The 21,389-nt window shown below is 38.6% G+C and overlaps 1 protein-coding gene across 3 annotated transcripts in view; it reads left to right on the forward strand.

The window, feature by feature from the left end:
- mdga1 (MAM domain containing glycosylphosphatidylinositol anchor 1) overlaps nt 1-21,389 on the forward strand; it is a 217,687-nt gene that overhangs the window by 75,833 nt on the left and 120,465 nt on the right. For all 3 annotated transcript variants that reach the window (XM_080299800.1, XM_080299801.1, XM_026171878.2), the window contains exon 4: nt 16,859-17,033. In XM_080299800.1, the coding sequence (XP_080155926.1) occupies nt 16,859-17,033 (175 nt within the window). The remainder of the gene's footprint in view (nt 1-16,858; nt 17,034-21,389) is intronic.

Genomic DNA, 21,389 nt, shown 5'->3' on the forward strand with positions numbered 1-21,389 from the left:
GTTCACTCTGTGAAACATTTAAGCCAACTCCAAACTTGTTACACACACACTTTAGCACCCTTTTAGTATCATTTTTATCTCATTTGAATGAGCAACTGATGACCGTGTTTCCACCTGCACATTTCACAATAAATATTACTCTTCCTACAGTATTGTTCAAAATGTTATTAAGCCTATAGAGAAGGATTACCTAATGGCTCTTCACTAAAATTGTGCTGAAGCTCAAGGTCGTGGTCACACTTGTCATTTTACAAGCAATAACATGTGAAGTGAGGTGGTTTTCTGAGCCATCTCAGCTACAATGCCACTGGTGTTCTGGTTTTACAGGGAGTTTAGTACATGAACTCTGTTTTACCTGCAAAAGGATGTATTTTAACCAAAGCAGTTACCATTTCTTAAACCAATCCAGTGTAACCATCTAAAGTATTCAGAATAAGTTACTCTCGTTGAGTAATGCAAAGGAATACGTTACAAAATACATTTTGGGCCATGTATTCTGTAATCTGAAACAAGTAGTTTTTTTGTGCCTTATCCTAAATAAGGAAACATTGAAAACAAAAAGGAAAAAAAAGATGTTAATAGTTCAGACAGGACTGGAATCCCAGCTTGATGGGCAAAAGCCTAGCGATTAGCTTATGCCTCTGCCCACCCACTTTTGAGTCCAAAGGAGCCTAGAGCGTGGTCTTTCCTCACTATTTCTGTAAATACACGTATATATCTTGTATGTGACAAAGAAGGAGAAAGAGATTCAGTACATGTAATTTTGCCCTTTAAAATGGTTTTGATGAGTAGGGGCAACTTTATATAAAGAATCTGCTTTCTGACTTCATATCATCAGTTAAGTTCTACGGAGCGATTAAAATGGAAAAATCTGTACTCTGTACTTAACCTCCTAAGACCCGCACTCTTCCACGGCATGCATTTTTAATTTCTCTTTGATATTTGGGCTGATTGGGACCCGATGAATGTAAAAACAAAGAATTAACAGATTTTTCTTTTTTTTTTCTTTTTTTTTTTTTTACCAGATTTTTGTTCCTAAGAAAGATGAGAGCCTCATATGAGGATATTAGTTTAAAATTTTGATAGAACAGCAGCAGTATAATGACCTCAAATTGTGATGTCCACATATGTGGACGTTAGGTCCTAGGAGGTTAAACTGTTTCAGTTTAATTATAATACCTGCATTTAGCGAGGCTAACTCTCCAGCTACAGTAATGCATCTCATGTAAATGACAAACTATATTATTATTATATTATATCTACATTGTACTATAAAAATAAAGTTCTCAAAACTAGCACAAGAATGATCACATGTACTGTGAATATAAATAAGTAATGGGTATATATTAACCTACATTAGAAAGAATTGAAGAGGATGAAACCATTGTGCATGCTAGGCTTTGCATGCATTAGTAATTTGTGTACTTAAAGGAGGATTGCTTTAATCTTTTATAAAGACATATTTTACATACACAGTATGTACATATAAGCAGTCCTTAAAATATATGACCATACTAACACCAAATATACGCATTAACAAAGAGTGAAAAATACTTTCCAAACAGCACGCTCATAAAACTTGAGCAGGAGGTGCAGTCCACCTTCGACCCATCTGGCTCCCTGGGTTGAACCCCAGTGAAACATTTTGCATCAGGATCTCTCTGTGAGCATACATCTGTGTGAGCGTACATAGCTAGATGAAATGAAATGAACTGAGGTGACTGTGGAGGGGTTGTGTGTGTTGTGTGTACTTGTGTGCAAGTGTGTGAGGTGAGAAAAGCAGTGTTCCTCACGGGTGCATGTCCACTGGCATCACATCAGCATGAATAAAACAGCGCCTGTGTCTAAGCCTTGTTTTCTTCTATTTGTGTGTATGTGTAACTCGACGATGGATGTGTATGAGAGTGTGTGTTTAAAAAAAAAACACAACGAAAAAGGGCTTGATTGCATGACTCTGCAGATGCAAAACAATCATTTGTACGAAAGGCGCAGAGTCTAATTACATACCAAACTGTTGACCTTACCTGCCCATACTAAGAGTGGCTGTCTTTCCCATTTGTTTCCTCCAATTCTCTCTGTCTCTGTGACTCGCTTGCTCTTGGATACAAACATAGACACACACACATACAGATGTAGACTTTAAATTTACAGTCCGCGTTGTTAGAAACAAATGCAACTTTTAATAAAACTTTTATTTTCAGCAACGCTGGAATAATCATTACACAAAACATACTCTGCATAACACATACTACACAAGTTCATTCCCCTAGAGCATTTCAAAGCTGTAGGAAATTGCGTCAGTGATTGCTTGTTCTCTTGGTCGGAGGTGGAACTGTATTTTGAATAATGATCACTTTGGTCACATTGTCAGAATGTAAAGCGTGTGCACAGACAAGATGTACAGTGCCTCTGGCAAAGAGACATCGGTTGAGTTAGTGCATGTGCTGCCGTCAGTGAGGCAATGTGTATGTAGACGCAAAGTTAGAGACGGAAAAGACAAATAAAGAACTAGTAAAGAGGTGCAGCTCAGGAAACATTTGCATTTCTCTGTCATTGCACCAGAAATGGAATGAGAAGTAATATATCTTTATTATATCATTCACATTCAAAGTCGAAGAGGAAAATATGTATGTAAATTGCTTGACAATTTTATAGACATTCCAAATAAAAATAAAAATATGATTATTTAGTCGATCAAATTTGAAGAAAATAAGTTAATTACTATGGCCACTGTGCTTTTGTTCATTTAGACATCATTGTGAGTATTATTAAAAACATCCAATTCTGATTTAAAACAATCTAAGCCAAGGTCCGAGCACTTCTAAACTTTTAGTTGCTTTTGTTAGTGTTAGATTCCATGATGTCAAATGGCACCTGGACCCGTTGAATTTACTACTGAGCTACTCCAAGTGTAGAACAGTCAGTCACCTTGGATTAAAGAGCAACATCCTGATGTTTTTCTAAAACCACTCTTTACAACATATTTTAGAAGCTGAAAGCCACCAGCTGTCAGACTTGTAGGGTCATATCCATGTTGTGTGAAATGAAGAAATAAGGATGTGGAACAGGCTGATGGACCAGAGCTGTTTAGCTAGAGCTATTTGAAATTATTAACTCTACCAAAGGTTATGGGTTTTACCCAGCTTCGTAATGCAATTTGCTAATGTAGTAACAATAATAATTCAAATGAACAATAAACTGGAATGTAAATTGAAATCACATACAAAATGCACTACAAAGAGAGGCGAAGACAGAGCTAAGATACAAACACAGAAAGAGAACATAATGGGTCAGTGTGGGGTCAATAACAAGGAATTATGGCGGCACTGGAGAAGTCAGATCCTTTCTTAGTTACATTGTGCTATAGCTGTGTTGGTTTCTGCCTTAATTATTCATTGTGCAAGTGCAGGATACAACCCTCAGAGATCTGGCTGAAAACGACATAATATTATTACAGTTTCTGCACATTTGTGGGCAGCCCCTTACTGATTTGATTCCTAGCTTCCACCACATCCCAGAAGTACCATTTAAGTACAGTGAACTGAGAGACCAGACTGTAATGATATGAGCTGTGAAGGACTGAGCGTTGCCATTATAAGATGTTTACAGTGGACAGAGTCAGCAACAATGCTTTTGAAGACTTCAACATTATAATTATACTCTATTACTAAGGGGCTCAAAAATACCCTAAACCCTTCCCTAACATCAGGATTTATGCACACTAAGTATTTATGCCAAATTCTGATCCTTTCATCTCACTGTCTTTATGTGACATGAGTGGCACCTGGTGTGTTCATCTGATGCTGTGGTCCATTAGGGGCCCTCTAAGCCCGTTCTTTTAACCGGTTATTTGCCTTTCCATCAACTTGACCGAATATGGTGATTTTTCTCTGCCATCAATAAAGCATTTTCACCATGAGCCACTGCTCACTTTTTCCTGTTTTGAACCATTCTCTGGAAACTTTAGAGATGGTTGTGTGTAAAAATCCCAGTAGATCGGCACTTTGGAAAAATCCTCAGTCAGCCATACCATCAACAACCATACCACATTTTGTTTGTTTTTTATGCAGATTTGGTCATTTTTCAGTTGTGCATACATGCTGCAAATTGTTTCATATATCACATCCAAAATAATGTTCTTTTGGATTCTGATCTGGTGATTGGAGAGGGAATTTGAAGGCCATGTTATTGAGTGATTGCATAAATTAAAGTTAGCAGCATAAACCTGTTACTGACAAACAGATGTGCTAGTGTTTTGTTAGTGTTTTATGCTACATTCATTAAGGGAACATGAAACACATCACATACAAAAACCAGAAAAAGATTTTTACTGTTACAGTGGACGTAAACGGTGAGAGTGCTGACCTCTGTCCGACTGTGCTCTGCTTGAATAGCACACTGTAGCATTCTGCACTGTGTCCCATTGGGGTTACAGAGTTTCCACTGATCTCCTTTGGCTGTATTGAGAACTTGATCCTCGTCACCCCAGCTTCTCCTCCATCCATCCTTACTTCTCATGCAGTCTCTTCCTTACACATATTGAATCTCCAGTTCTGGCAACACACAAAGTTGTGGTTTCAGGTATTTTTTTTCTGGTACATTACATTTTATACATTAGTCATAGTGACTAGACTAAAAATGAAAGCTCACAAAGCCGTTTTTGTCTGTTTGCTCTAACATGTTGCACTTTTGTAAATGTTCACAATAGGCATCCAACCTATAAGGCACAGGGATTCTTTGGATGAAACGACTCTAATATTAATCTAACTTATGATGTTTTCAGCCACAAAAAGATAATATTACTACTTAAAAATCATGTTCTTGCAACCTGTAATAGAAAAATACAAGTTAATGCAAGTTGTTGTATAATTGTCTATACACGTAGTTTGCTTATAAACAGAAGTCTTCTTTGTAATTTGTTTAACTATTATCTGACACATGTATGAACTGTCTTTATCAGTATATAGGAATTTGGGGTGTGAAACAGACTCTTTGTATGATCCTTAGTAGAGAAGAAGCATGTTCAGAATCATAATTTTATCTTCTGTGAAAGTAAAACTACTTTCACTCCAGACAGACAGCAGATATTCTATGTATGTGATAAGCCGAGCTTTATAGGCTGGGGGTTTCTTTTTCCTTTGTTGCCACATACCCACAACAAAAGAAAAGAAACCCTTCTGGACCCCTTTGGACTCTTCATAAAGGTTGAATAAAGAATATAAGAAGACACTAGGAGTCTTACAGTCTGTAATTTAACTCAGATTTCTACCACAGTCCCTCCACCAATTTCATGCAATGTTCTGGGGATTTAGCTTTTTCTTTTCTCAACCTCTACCTTTACATGTATACACATGAAAAAGTAGGGAATAGTGCTCTCTCTTCATTACTATACTTTCCATATTTGCACTTTGCAGGGCAGAGAGATCCCACAGCAGAGCGATAGAGCCTGATATATATTTTTGCAGTATTCGTCTTATTATATTAGCTCTGCCTGAAATTCTTTTTATATGAAAACTATATGATGCACTATGACATGTGAAAACGTGGCGAAAGATTATTAAAAGAAGAATCATCAGTATTTTCAAAACTAAGAAATATCTAAATAAAGTATAGTCAAAACCTTTTAAAACAGTTTATGCGGTGTTATCTTTCTTAGCAATTGTATAAAGCTACCAATGTTTTTATGAAAAAGAAAATGAATATATGTATAGGTAATGCTTTATGTTGTATATGCACAACTTGATAACAAAGTAAAAGTGCCGCTTTGTGGGTAGCTCATAGTGTAATACATAGAAATATTACAGAAATAATCTTATTTCTTTTCTGTTGGATCATTTCTGTTTGTTTTCCATAGGAGTAGAACTGTTTTCATCTTATTTTGGAGATGGTCGCTTTATTCTGTTGAATGTTCACCTCATGAAGAAGAAAAAGAGATATGACAGCTACTGCAGTGAACTGCGTCCTTCCCCCACTCCCCATCCTAACTGGGAAGTTTGTATTGGCCTCTAGGTGTTGGCAGACAGGCAAGATGTTCCAAGTGTTCTGGCAGCTTTGTTATTATTTATGGCTGTACTCTATTCTAACACGAATGTCCTCATAATGCTCTGTTTTCACCCTTCAGAGAAACAATAGACTTACAAATTTATGCTGACAACATTTTAATGCATTTATTAATAAACACACCCACTCCATAGCAGACCACACTAACTCTTTAAAAACATTAGGGCTTTATATTTTATTAATCACGAGTTGTTTCATACCAGTTCAGAGTGTTCTGCCTGTCTCTGGTTTCTGGCTTTGTGAGGGAGCTACTTGTCCCACATTTTGATGAGTCGATTTAAGATCACAGGAATATGATGTATGAGTTCTGATTGGCAGTGGCTTTTCCTACATTTTCAGTCTACATGTATTACCAGTAAAGACTTTTATACTATGTATTATTTTTTAATGCAAGGACCATTTTATTCGCAAAAACTTTCATCTGTGCCTTCTCGGAGCGAGATGATTCACTTTCTCCGCTTTTTCTCTCTCACTTCAGCTTGCTCAGAAGAAGGAGGATCCAATTTAGCCATGTGAGGCCAGCCCAATAAATAGCTTCTTTACTGAAAATGAGACTGATTGAGGATTTATCCAATCCTTTATCAAGACTGATTGTTTACTTTTGCCTGAGCTAGATTGGATTGAAATGGGAGCTCTCACTCTGAACCATACAGAGGAGAGAAAAATCTAATCATTTCTTTCTCTGTCTATGTCTTTCTTTGTCTATGTCTGTTTTCCTCTTTTTGTTGCTGCCTTCTCCTTCATATTGTCTCAGTCTCTGCTTTCTCCTTTTTATCACTCACTACAAGTCATTTCTTCCCTTTACTCTTCTTTCGTCCTTGTCTTATCCTTCTCTCTTCCACGCTTATTTTTTCTTCATCCTGTCCCTGCCTATATCTCCTTAAATTCCCTATTCCACACTGCCTCTTTTTCTGTTCATTTTAAGCTCTCGCTCTCATTTCTATTGTCTCTATACTTCAGACCAACTGCAACAAAGCATATATCAAGTCAACAACAGTTTAGCTCACGGACCATCTTACTTTGGGAAAAGTCAAACTGTATGCATATTGTGTTCGCAGAAAACAAAACAGCAGGCCCATACTCACCTCTTTGTTTTGTTTCATGGCAAAAAATGACCTGTCTCTGTCCACAATTTTAAAAGAATGAGTTTTTCAAGACAAGGTGACACGTTGCCTTTCTGCTACGCTGTCCTTCTGCCAACCTCATTGGTTATACCCACAAATATTGTAAGACTCTTTAAAGAAAGAAGGAAAAAGAAATCAAAGTATGTACACAAGGAAAAAAAAATCAGTGTTAGAGGTCACCTACAAGGTGCTCGTAGCATCACTCAAGTTAACTCCTGAGACAGCGGGGCTTTTAGTTAACAAAGCACTGTAGTCTCGCTCACAAAGCTTTTCTTGTTACACACACATAGAGCTCGCACACACACTCTCACAGCTTCTTCAAAAACACAATAGGAGAGTAAATGGTTTTTCTGAAAGTGATTCCTACCTCCTTATTATTTATTCATGGGTCTTCTGGTCATTGCAACCTTGAGACTTGCATGGGTGTGTGCGTGCGTGATGAATTCTATACGAGGAAAAGGTAGAGAGAGAATTATAGATGAGAAAAGTGGAGAGGCAGAGAAAAAAGAAGTGGGAAAGAGGAAGGAATGGAGGGAGGAAGATGAGGGCTGCGGTCTGGAATATGGTTTTGGATTTCTGCCCTTGAGGGGTGAGTGGAATGCGATCGATAGTGAGGCTGAAAGCAAGGCTGATCAGGTGGCAGCACGAGGCTGCACAGGCACTCAGCAAGAACACGACCTAGACACAAACAAGGTCACTGCTTGACCCCTAAGTGGATGGAGAGGAAGAATGAAGAGGAAGATGAGAGCAAGAAAAAAACAAGAAAGATGGAGAGAAGAAGTCTGAAAAAGACAGGTTAGGGGAGGAAGAAGAAGAAGAAATGGACTTGGAACTAAAAACAATCAACTCTCTCCTTTTTTTATTGCAGTAAAAAAAAATACAAGGATATGGTGAAGGGACATGAAAACTTTAAGGACTCGATGAAGGAGATAAAACATGATTGTGATTAACTTGAAGCATCAAAAAATTGCATAAATAATTGGTAACATGTGTAAATAATCTCTGCATGACAAAGCCAGCAAAAAAGACAAGCAATCTTTGACTTACTTTCATGATCTCTTTGAAACCGTAAGAAAAAAATATGTTTCGGCATACACACCACCCAGGTAGTTTCACTTTTAGACATGTGGTTGAATAACAAAAACATGTCTGTCATCAAGATTATGAATGTGAATACCAACTGAAAACCAAGAACAAACGAAAGACATCTTGAGCAGAGATAAGAAAACAAACTCTAACAAGATAGATGAATCGCAATGATAAGTGCTGCACGGTGCAGAGGACATGCTGACCACTAATAAAGGAGAAGGAGAATCGAGGCATGACGATGAGGTGGGAAATTGTGCTTATTATGTTTACGCTTGTAGACGGGACTACTCGAGTGTATTCCAAACTCAACAGCAGATGACAATAAATCACAAGATGAGGCAGAACATCTGCTTCAGATCTTGTATTTCACATGCTCCATAAAAAGGCATTGGTTGCGATCCATTTTGTATTTTGGAAGGTCATTCTGTTGTTATGCTGTCTACAGGCTTAAGTATTTAGAAGCGTTCACATCCACTGAATGAAATGTATGCTTCATTTATTTTAAACAAGTACAATTAGACTTTTTTTTTTAAACTGTTATTTTTCATGGTAGTTCCACTCAAGTTGTTTGTGAACATGCTTTCAATTGTGTTCACAAACTTTTTTAAGCATTTAAAATTGATCTTTGGCTGGGCCAATAAAGAATAGTTATATCTTGTCCTAAAGACACTCCAGCACCGTAAACTATTATTAAAAGTTTATTTAAAACTAACTAATCTAATGAATCCAGTTTAGCGATCTTCAAGGCTCTCATGCCTTTTATTTCCATCTTTTTGGCAGGTTTGTCTTGCTTGCTTTAGGATGTTGGAATGAGAAAACTCCCTTTTTTAAAAGGAATTTGCAAAACATGCTTCCATGTTTATGTCGTATTATTACTAAATAAAGAACAGTGTGAAACTGTCCAGTTTCATCGGCTTATATTGGAATGACTTATTGTTTGTTAAAGAAGCAATTTTGAAGCACTACTGTTAGTTTATAGACGAGCGGATGCTTTGAGGCCAAGCTTACTTTTAGATCTGCTGTTATGAGCTATTCAGACTTCTTTGATTAGAAACTAAACAACAAACAAGTGAATTCAACAACCCAAGGCCTTCTCCAACTTTTTGTTTTTAAATCAATGCCTAGAATTTCTCTTTTTCACTGTGCTATTGTACATACATTGTAATTTTCTACTTTTTCCTTGCTTCTTATACATTTATGGCATTTGTGTGTTACATTGCCTTTTGGCTTCATGAAGATGTGTTTGAATAGATTAGGATATATCTACTCGGCTAATCAAGTCTGTCACATAGGGATGCCTCTTTAAAGTGTAGCTTTTGTGTCATGTCTACATATCACTTCACTCTTGTTCAGCCAAACAGCTTTTCTGTGAGTGCAAGGGTCACTGTCCTTGACTGCTTGAGACATTGAGTGAGAACACAAACACCGCATCAAATTAGATTTCAAAACAAAATACTTGTGCTGCTGATGTGCCTGGATGAAGACCTCTGTATTGGACTCTTCCATAGCTTTTCTGTATGTTTGAGTGTCTCTGGAGTGTCTGCTGCCGTGGTAACACACACTGTGCTTTGTAGATGAAACCCTCTCTGAGACTAAAAATAATAAAGTTAAGGTCTAAACGTCTGTTCTTACAAACTAAAATGAAACCACAGGAAAAAAGCAAAGTCTGTATTGACTAGAGACTAGACAGTGAGAGACAGGTATGTGTGCTTGTTTGATGATGTATGTTTTATTTATAAAGTATACAGGGCCGGCCCGTGGCATAGGCCGTATAGGCAAATGCTAAGGGCGCCGTCCATCAGGGGGCGCCACGCCAGTGCCACAAATGTTGAAAAAAAAAAAAAGTTGGTACTATTATTTCTAAATACAAAAAATAATCCCACGTTAATTAAAATGCAAAGTGTGTGCTGCACAATATCGTTTATTATTTAGTAAATATTGATATCTATGACTAGCTAGTTTATTGTGATGGTGCTTTGTTTTCTCTATTATTATGTTGCTCTTTGTTGTTTGCTGTCTCCTCTGTTTGTTTGTTTTTTTTTTTTTTTTTTTTTTTCTCCATACAGGTGACCCAGGAGTTCTTTTTTTTTTTTTTCTCTCTCTCTTCCCCCCCCCTTCTCACCGTCTCTTCTCCCCTTTGGTTTTCTTTCTTTCTCTCCCCCTCTTTCTCTCATTCATTCCCCCTGTCCTATTTATTAAAAAAAAAAAAAAAAAAAAAATGACAAAGGATGAACTGAAGCTCTGCCATCACATAATGTCGCATACTGCTGTTTCTGATGTCATTTAAAAAAAAAAAAAAAAAAAATTAAAATGCAAAGTAAAGCTTATTTAATAGAAATATTATTTGTTACAACATTACACTACACTGCTGATGTAGGGGGGCGCCACCTAAAATCTTGCCTAGGGCGCCAGATTGGTTAGGGCCGTTTCTGAAAGTATATATAAAGTAATATTACATTTTAAGATTGTTTTATTCTAGTTTTTTTCAGGCACTTTCAGAACAGAAGCAGTTTGCTGTGGCATTTGGAACATCATTATGAATGCTGTGAATGCATCCAGTGATTTCCTGATTAAGATGTTTGCATGCGTGGGATACGGGTCTTGGTTCGCAGCACAGGTGTTGCATTTGTTTCCCACTTTAAATGATTTGAGCTCTTTGTGGGGAAAAATTTGAGATAGCTTTGTTGAAAGCTAGAGCCGCAGAGCTTTTTCAGTCTAAGCACAGGTCAAAACCGTGGATGTTCTGACTTTATTGGTTGATCTGTGCTTCAATTGATATCGTAGGGCAAAGTAATCCATAAGATTCTTTTTCTTCCCTTGTGTGTAAGCCTTCTTCAGTTTCTCATTTCTCAGCAGCCTGACATCATCTGATCAGGACATACTCAAAAAAAAAAAAAAGATGGCTATGCTCAAATTTCTCCATCCTATGCCGTGCTTGTAATAATTAGCCATTACTCATTACAGCTAACACATCCAACATGAGCAGAGTGTGTTAGGTAGCAGCTGACACTGCAGCTGACGGCTGTTGACACTTTGGAGAGAGCTCTGTATATCTGCTGATGCGGTCTGCCCCTGTTTGCTTTCTTCTGACTTAAACCATCTGATGGTCAAGCAAATGTTGAGCAAACTATTGAGACGCTTCCAGAAATGTAAATGGTGCATTTCTTTTTACTTGCCCTCAAGAAGGCACATTAACCGAATATTCATAAATCACAAGTTTTGAAACTAAGAAAGTGTTGATGTTAAGTGTTTTAACATCTGTATGCTATACAGACAAATGTAAATGACTTTGTTAACACATGCATTTATTTTTATTATTTTCAAGATTATGACTTTTTTGTAAATGCTGATGATTCTTCTGATTCCTGTAATGTTATCACAGCCTTAGTTTCATATTACAGAGGCAAAAAGAGTGATAAAGGCATCCATATTGTATGACAAGGTTAGAGAGAAGGATGATGTGTTCAATATCAATGAGTCAGTTTTATTGAACTTTTTCTCTGTGATCTGTGCACAGAGGCATGGCTGATGTTCCATACAAACAGAGTCATTTTTTTTGTGTTTTTTAATGGAGTGATACACGGAGAAAACTGGGAACCACTCTAAACAAATATGTTTATTCTATTCAGGGGTAAAAGGAAAGAAAAAGGCCTTAAGCTCATCATCACATAGTAAAGGAGTTAATGGAATAATAAGCAGTAGACCAGATTGGGATGCACATAGGCAAACTCTGTTCTTTAACTTATATTTATTACTTGCCGTTGCTGCTAACTCTTTTAGAAACCCACGTATTCCAATTCTCCTGCAAATAACTCTCCATCCACTTCTGCTCTGCTGTGACAGATAATTAAAAGAGATATTTCTATGCAGTAGATGTTTTGACTTATGCTGCATGTCATCCACACCTTGTCACTTTTAGTTATTCAATAAAGCCATTGTTCATAAACCAGAGCTGAGATAATTACTTCAGTGTTTATCAGTTCAAGCTGCTGCTGTCAACCTGGACTATGCCTTTTTTCATCATAATTTTACTGATATTCTATTTATTTTCACTCTTTCTTTCCCACACTTCCCCTCAGATGTTGCATATTCTGTGCTTGTGCGTGCATTCATGTATGCCTTAGTGCCTGTGTGTGAGTGTGGGTCTGCATCCGTGCCAAGTAGTATTCCCCGATAACAGGATTACCATCTTAAGCCCATTCACGGTAAGTGAGCCAGTTGGACGGATAAAGCACTGTATCGTCAACTCCGCTGGTGCTACGTCAAGAAGAGAGTTAGGAAAATTGTGGAAGGCAAGCCTAGCAGGCTCTCTGTGAGTTACTGAGAGGGAATATAAAGGATTCAACTTCTGTAGCGCCACGGGAAGCAGTTGTATAGAGGTGGGAAAGCCTTGCAAGCTAAGCTTTGCTTACAGTGATGTCAAACATGGAAGGATTTAATTTTCACTTTGCTTTACTGAGCGGTTGTGCATGTCCTTGTTTTAAAGGTAAATCTCTCTATTAAGTGTGCAATTTGACTTATTTGAATCAAAGAAGGCAATGTAGTTAAATTACACTATATTAGTAACTGCAAACGTAATTGACTTTAGGTGTGGAGCACAGCAGATGTCCACAGGAGTGACCTGTCCAATTTGTGAACAACATCCAATTTATTCACCATCTGGTGAAGAAATTTTGTTTGCTTGCGTTTTATTTTCATTATTTGTGGCCTGTGAGCTGAAAGTTGCAGGTTAGCATAGATAGGAATATGGTAGAAACATCTCAACAATCGTTTTTCTAGCTAAATGTCAGTATTAAGGCCTCTGATGTATTGTTGTGTTGTTCTGTCAGTTTCCAGTTTGAACAACAGTGCAATGGTGTCTTACAGGCACTGGACCATATCTGCTAGATCCTGCTGATTCTCTCTGATGTATCAGTTTGAGGAGTGAAGTGAGAACCTTATGGTACGATGCAGAGAGGGAGGAACATGTTTGTGTCGTGTCGACATGTAAAGTAAAAATGTGAAGGGAAAATGCCAGAATCATAGAGGGACAGAATTAAACAGAGACGGGCTGAGAAAGAAAGGAGGTAATAAGGCAACCACACACATAGAGACACACAGTCGAAAACAAATAGAGAAATTTGACAGTTCTCTTCTCTTCTCCCTGTATCTGTCTCATTTCTTCCTAAGCATGCCATCAATGTTTCAGATCCATATTCATCATGCATAATTAGTGCCTGCTGTCGTTCTCTCTTTTCCTTTTCCAGAATTTCTGATTTCAGGCTGTATCTTTTGCCAGTATAGGTACAGTAAATCCATTAAAATCCAATACAACAGCTCTATAATAAATCCCTCCTTTACTCAAAGCTTATAATGTTTAGTTTTGTTGTCACTGTGAGAAAGAGCCATTTATTCAACTGTCTGGACATTTTGGAAGGATGTTGAACATTAAATGCTCTATATTAAGTGTACTGAGGATTATAAGCTTCAAAAACTGCTTTTTATCAGGGCCCTTGTATTGGATTTCAGTAGTTTTAGCAAGGTGTGTGTTTCTAATCCACACATTGCACTTGGCCACTAATGGAAAATTTACTAGCTTATTTACGTCTGACCAGTATTTTAGTGCATTCTATGACCACATTCAAAGAAGGCCTAATGGCCAACCCGCCCACCTTCCTTACAAACACCAAGTGGCCCCTAAACCTTCACCTGAAATATTCTGAAAAGGTTGTTCTTCTTTCCTTGGCGCTGTTTCTATGCTCCTGTTGAAACATCTGTGCCCTAGACAGCACACAGATCACCACCTGAATACAGAAAAAGTGAACAAAACTGCCGCTTTTCATGTCAGGCTCAATCCAATGGGACACCAAAACTTCCCTTCACATTACACTTCTAACCGAATGTAAGAGCTAATATTATAAGTCTCTGACTCAACAAATGTGTCTTCATCTCCCAGCATGTGCATGGGGGAGTAAGTCTGGGGAAATATGTGTCTTTCATGTGTGTAAATGGAGGTGTATGTAGACACAAAATCTGATGACAAGTGAGTGTTTGGCTTTCCTGTACTTTGTAAAGACATAAAAGAAAGGTATCGAGCAAAGTGACCAGACAGGGATAAGATGAGGCACTAAGAGAGATATCCAGACCAATCTGTCAGGACTGTAGTAGGGGAAAAAAGGCACTGGCTATTGAAGGAAAAAGAAAAGAGAGGGGTGTAGAGGGAGGGTGAAGGAGGTCAGAGAAAGAGAGTGCAGGTGATAGTTTTAAGCTGCTGGTGTCGCAGGCAGATAAAGGCTTTTCTGCCGCCTGGTTTGTCATCTGCATTGCGCACAATATCTCCCTTATTCACAGTATCACCTCCTTCTATTTTGCTTCATCTGCCGCCCTGGTGGAGCAACTCCCAGTGTGATGCACTTTTTCTCTTCCCATCATACAGCTGCCAGCAATACAGCATATATCATTCCCTCTTATTCTTTTTCTTACTCACTCTCGCAGGCTGGAAAAAAAAAAAAACCCCGATATCTCACTTACACATGCAGACCTTATTTTTCTCTCACACATACCTACTATTTCTATCCAAGTAAAACTCCTTCCTTACATATTTTGTCTCTCTTTACCCTGCGATCTCCTTATTTTACATTATTCTTTGCAGGGATATTATGGAAAACTCAAATGTTGCATCCATCCCCACAGACTTTATTCAATATTTTGAGTGCAATACATTATCAAGATTTCATGTTCAGCCTCATTTTTACATGCACAATTTCCCATCATCAAGCATACAACTGCTTTTAACTGAGATGTAGTATGTTTCTCCCTAAGTTTAAATTCTTAGTACATAATCTTGTCATTAAGATTCTAGTAAACTTGAGCCTAATGGTCCTGAACTTAAAACCTATGAATAACTCTAAAATGCTACTTCTACAAAACTTCAGCAAACAAAGTGTTCACAATTTGTAAGATTTTGACTCATCTTTTAATCCTTGCGTATAAAATGATACGCAAATGCACACTTCATGCTCACTTTCACTCTCTCCCTTTGTGTGTCTCAAAAAGGTCCACAAAAGACACCCACACACAAACACGTGCCCTCATCCAAACTAGAGCCACTAAACCGTGGACAGACAGGGTTCGCTTCATTGCTCACCTTGGCCGGTTGATCAATGGCAGTCTGTCTCCTCCAAATCCCTCCCACAAACAGAGCTGAATAAACAGACAGAGAGCATTTACACAGGCACTGATAATCTGCTAATCCATATAACCTGTTTTCTAATCAACACACAGACAGACACACACATATATGTGGGAGTGAATTGGTAACCAGATATGATGTACAGATCCAGGAACACAAGCAGACTAGAGTGCATGAAAACGGTAATGCACACTTCCACATACAAACGTTTGCATGGACACATACAGACAGTCACTCTATATCAGTGACTTTTGCCTATTATCCTCTCTGACCTCCTTAACAGGACATAGTTGATAGTCTTGCTGAGGTTGATAACAGACAGTAGGGTTAATAGGGATTAATGGACTGTATACACATAGTTATGCAGATACATATGCAAGAGCAAGCCATTCCAGTGCTGATGAGTTTTCAGGCTTTTATGCATCTGTGTGTGTGCACGAATGTTTGTGGGTTTGATTATTCAAGTGAAAGTGTCATGTAGCTGTCGGCCGTGCGGTGCTCCCATGGCTTGATAGGATAATTGAAGCGTGGAAAAGCCATATAGAATTTGTCAAAACTCTTAATGGTCTGAGTATCACAGACACCATGAGTACACAGCTTAGTGCTGTTAACTTCCTCTCTATGGAGAAGGCAGATTTTATCTCAGTGAAAGAAAACTATGTATAATGTTAATTTGCTATATATGCAATTAAATGACCTGCACAGTAAATTAAGGAGTTGTCTTTATACAGACTTGGCATTTCTGCAGGTCACTTCCACTTCTAAATAAAGACTGTTTTAAATGATTAATTAGGTAGGATATTCATCCAACTACTCTTTCAGCATGCCCCCCCCCCCACACACACACACACGCACACAACAAAAACCCCCAACCTTGAATAACTTAATTGCCGCAGAAAATTAGAAAGGACTTTCAGATCACTGTTTTAAAACAAATCATGCTGATAAATGAGTATTTGACCTACCAGACAGATATTTACATTAACTTCATTTTCAGTGATGCAGTCTTTTTTCCTTCTGAGGGTCGTACACACTTAAAACTTGCAATGCACTACTACTTCAGTGGGTTGCTAGCATTTAGTGAACATTACAAATTGTCTATCAACAGATAAGAACACTATCTTGTTGTGCTTTGCCAGTGTTTGTTAGTGTCACCACTGCGTGATATTATTTTATTGGTGTTTTTATAAGAAAAAGTCTCTGCTTTATAAGAAAGCAGAGACTTTTTCTGCTTTTTTGTTTATATTTTAGTTTTTCATGTTTTTAAAGAAGTGCATTTTTGAAGAACTTTGCTCTGTTGCCTTCTCAACATCTTTCTGTTACACTTGACTGATTCTGTCCTTTAACATAACTCACTGCCTTCGACAGCACTTTCGTCTTCTTAACATCTCCACCCTTCCCCCACTCTCTTCAGGTACGGTGGACGAAGACAGCAGGCAGTGCGTCAGACAAGTTCCAGGAAACATCCATCTACAATGAGACACTACGCATTGAGGGCATCCAGAGGGTGCAGGGAGGTCGCTACTACTGCAAGGCTGACAACGGGGTGGGGGTGGCTGCCATCAAGTCCATCCGTGTAGATGTGCAGTGTAAGTGGGCAGGGAGAAAAAGAAAAAAAAAATGCTCCTTCCACTTCAAGACCACAGCTGACTTTCACTACAGCTATTCCCACTGTTAGAAAAGATCAAGATGGAGAGAGATGGAAAGATTGCAAGAGGAAAGATGAAAGACTGATTGGATGGATGATGAGATTTCAGGTGGGAATGGCTTCCAAGAGTATCTGATGAATTATAGGTGGGTGGATGAAGTCGGATTAGGGGGAGGGGTGATAGATCAAACAGACCTGTAGCATTGGGATACTATAGATAAGAATGCGCAACACATTATTTCATTGAGATATTAGCCATAGGCTTGGGTTATAGAGGACACATTGGGACAACAGTGGACAGTTTACTCCACCAATAAAGGTAAATAAGGTAGGAAGGGGAAAAGGCGTTTTTTGTCAGATACTCTTGGGGAAATGTGAAGTCTGTGGCACATATCAAGAGTTTAATAACAGTTAGTCCAGGCAGTACGGGCTCCCTAACACAATGTTTCTCAACTAACAAATGTCATGAACTCAAACAGGGTAAGAGAGGAAAAGTAACATCTACAAAATCACATTATTGGCTGCTTAGTCTAAGATGCCCTTAAAGTTTCTTGATATTTTTTAAATATCCTCTAACTTGCCAATGCCAGCCACAAATGCCAACCAGCTTATCATTCAGAGATGACCTCTCCTTTTTAGACCTTCTTTGACCTGTCCTTGCAGACTTCAGTTTTACAATGGGACTTATTAGACTGTATCTTGAAAAAAGGTACTAGGCAAAGGTGCAAAATTCTGCCTCAAAGTCTACTTCAGTTCTGCTTCAAGGCTTAAGCAGGTAACAGACATTTTTGAGAGTGACACTCCAATGTTGAAGTGGTTTAACCTGAAACACTGTACAACATTTTTAAGATCTGTTGCAGTCAAATAAAAATAAATGTATGCTGGAACTGGAGAAAGAAAACAACTGTGAAAGGCCATGTAATGCCAGGACTGCATGCTATTTGTGCATCCACAGTAATTGATAAAATTCACTTAACATGTTTGTTGAGATAAGAGCACGATAACATGATCCAAGGCCACTTAAATGTGACTTCGGTCCATGTTCCATAATCTATTTTTATGAAAAAAAAAATGCTTTTGAAATATTATCTCATGCAGCCAAAGTTAGTATCAGCTTCTGGAAACACTTTGTTGTGCCTCCTTAAATGTTAAGGTTAACAGCACTGCAACATTACCTCACAAAAAATGTTGATATCATTTACTTACTAATACTCAGAAAAAAATATTATTGATGATTTCAGAGATATTTATAAATTTTGTTTTCTAACCCCCCCCCCCCCCCATTGCCCAACTTTGACTGTTTAGATGCAGCATTGTGTTGTAGGGGTCCCGTGCTGCTGCCTGTTTCACTGCCCCACTGTCCCAGTGAGTCAAGGGTCAGGTCATGGTGACAGGTTGATTGAAATGCAACTACATACTCAACACATCAATACTGTTATCCACTTTTATTCTTTCCTGGCATCTTAAAATCCTTATCCATTTGTTATGGCTTCTTACTGCATAAATAGTGTCTTTCTTCATTGATTTAATCATTTTGATGGTGGGTTTATAGACTAATAGAAAGAGGCTGATCTTAAGAGAAGACCCTATAATGTAACGCATCCATTACCTGCCTTTCTTTTGCTTAGTTCAGCTCTTTTTCTTCCTTCTTGGTTTGCAGGGCATTATGTCTACCTCCTTCAGTGCAAATTCCCAAATTATTTCACCTGTGCACTCACACAAATACACACATCTACAGACACACACACATACATATTCGCACCATGCTTGTCCCTGTAGAATTTGTCGCTTACCCACAACCCTGGCTCAGCCTCTTAATGGGGCTCTCCCTCCTCCCTCCTTGTTCAGTCCCCCTTTCAGCTGATAGTGTTAGTTCTCCCCAGGCACTAGCTTGGCCCCTGCTGGGGAGCTGGTAATTGCAGGGGGCTTGGGTAGTAAACAGGTTGCATTGTGAGTGTAGTTGTGACAGGAGCTCTGTGAAGCTAACCAGCTCTGACGGCCAATGCTTGTTCAATTCCCCTTCCCCCATGCTGCGTTAGACCCAGCGGCAATCAGCCAAGCTTCCTACACAGGGCAACTTTAGTGCTAGAACGATGTAACAATTAGCCCAGGCTACTGGGGGGAAAAAAGGAAGAGAGATATATGAAAGTCGAGGTGAAGATGGATGGGAGAGAGAGAAAGGGGGTTAGAAAGAGGAAGGAAGGAAGAGGGACAAGCAGGGACAAAACAAGGAACAGCAACCATCTAGGTTTACTGTTTACGTGATATGAAAAATCCTTAAAGGTCCTGCATGGAGGTCAGTTGGAAAGAGGAAGAACGCCCCCCCCCAAAGTATATTTTATGTATATAAATGCATGCATGGCTAGCAAATTAAATGACACAGTGTGGTTGGTTCGTATAAAGCTGAGCCATTTTCCATCAGAACTTGGAAGTAGATCATATTCTTCTTAGAACAGATACTAAAAGTTACTGCAGCTTGGCACAGTGTATGATTCACATTAGTTTTATATATACCAATGTATTCAGTGACCCCTTATGCACTTCGGATACAAGACTGGGCTGATATTTCAGGCAGATAAGTTTTTCTATCTAATGTAAAAGTGTCTCTTGAGTAACTAAATGAACTGGCACCCACTAAAAATGTTTTTATAATAGATAATTAACTATAGTGCCAATATAGTGCAGAGGGATTGCTATGATCATAGCTATTAAAAGAAAAAGAAATCAAACACATAATCTTAAATGAATTTTAGTTATCACTATGACTGCTGCTTACTTTGCCAGAATCAGCAATACTTCATGTTGCCAAAATTTGGATTTTGTAGCTCTAAACCGCTTACAAGATTGCAGCTGGTGGTAAACACAAGAGACAGGTTCAAATAGGTCATGTCAAAAAATGAATAAGAGACATTGCAAATGTCTCTTATTCTGGGGTTTTAATGTCTGGGGTTTTTTCTAAAGAAATGATGCATAAGAACCAGAAGGGTTTTAGATTTGTAGTCCCAGCAAGAAGAACGAAACTGTGGAAAAAGGAAACACAGTGACACTTCTTATCTTGTTTACCACTGCCTTTGCAGTGTCTGAGAAAGAAAGAGTGCACACAGTGTGAGAACACTGACCTGGATCCTGCCTATTGGGTTTGCAGGTCAGATCATAGTTACCTAAAGAGTACTTGACCTTTCTTGGTAAAAATGAACAGTGGAAAGCTGAGGTAGTGGTGAGTGATTGCAGTCAAATAGATTCTATTATTATGGTGGCCAAATTTCCGCTGAAATAATGGGGAAGAAAGGAAGGACGAAGAATAACAAAAAGATGGAAAAGAATGAGACAGATGGAAAGAGAAGCCAAAAGACAAATGAAGGCATTAAAAAGGAGGAATGGAATTTGTGAAGGGAAATGAGAGTAGAGAGCCATGTGCATTAGATGCACTTGTGCTTTTCAATTTGGATGGCTCCAAGAGACCGGTTATTGGACTAGAGAAGCGGTCCCCAACCTTTTTTGCGCCACGGACTGGTTTATGCCCGACAATATTTTCACAGACCAGCCTTTAAGGTGTCACGGATAAATACAACAAAATAAAACTAGTACCGGTACCGAAAAAAAAAGATTTATTCATAACACACGTGAAAAGACCCAGGAAAACAGAGTTAACGATAAAAACAATAACAAAATAACGCTGAAAATCGATAAAAACCCTGAAAACCATATATTTCAGACCTGAGCGTCAACTCTCGCGGCCCGGTACCAAACAACTCGCGTACCGGTCCGAGGCCCGGGGGTTGGGGACCACTGGACTAGAGGGTAGAACAGGTTGTTACCTGTACAGGGTGCAAACAAGAGATTTAGCTGTCCCCCTCTCCATCTCTCAGTCATAAAACTGATCTTATCCTCCGTGTCTCAGCTGTTTTGAAACAGCTTTAAGATGTTTTTAAAATGGAGTGACCAAACACTGCTCTTCATATTCACTCTTACCTTTTATTTGTCACATCTTCCTCTTTCTCCTCTTATTCCCCCATCTTTCATGTTCTTACCCTCCTTGTTTTTTCTTCCTCCTGCTTCCTGCACACTTACTGCCTTCCTCCATAAACTGCACCAGTGAATGATGGAACAATGTATGTGTATGTACGTGTGTGTGTGCAAGCACACATCTGCATGCGTGCATGGGTGGATGTGTACATATGCAGTAAATCTGCTGGTGTCTTTCTCCACTCAGCTGTGAGGCTAAACCAAACACAGCAGTCTCTGGTTGTAGGTCATTTACCCAAATGTAGATTTAACGTTAGTTTCATGGAGGCAT

Source organism: Astatotilapia calliptera, chromosome 1, assembly GCF_964374335.1.
Source record: "Astatotilapia calliptera chromosome 1, fAstCal68.1, whole genome shotgun sequence".
NCBI lineage: Eukaryota > Metazoa > Chordata > Actinopteri > Cichliformes > Cichlidae > Astatotilapia > Astatotilapia calliptera.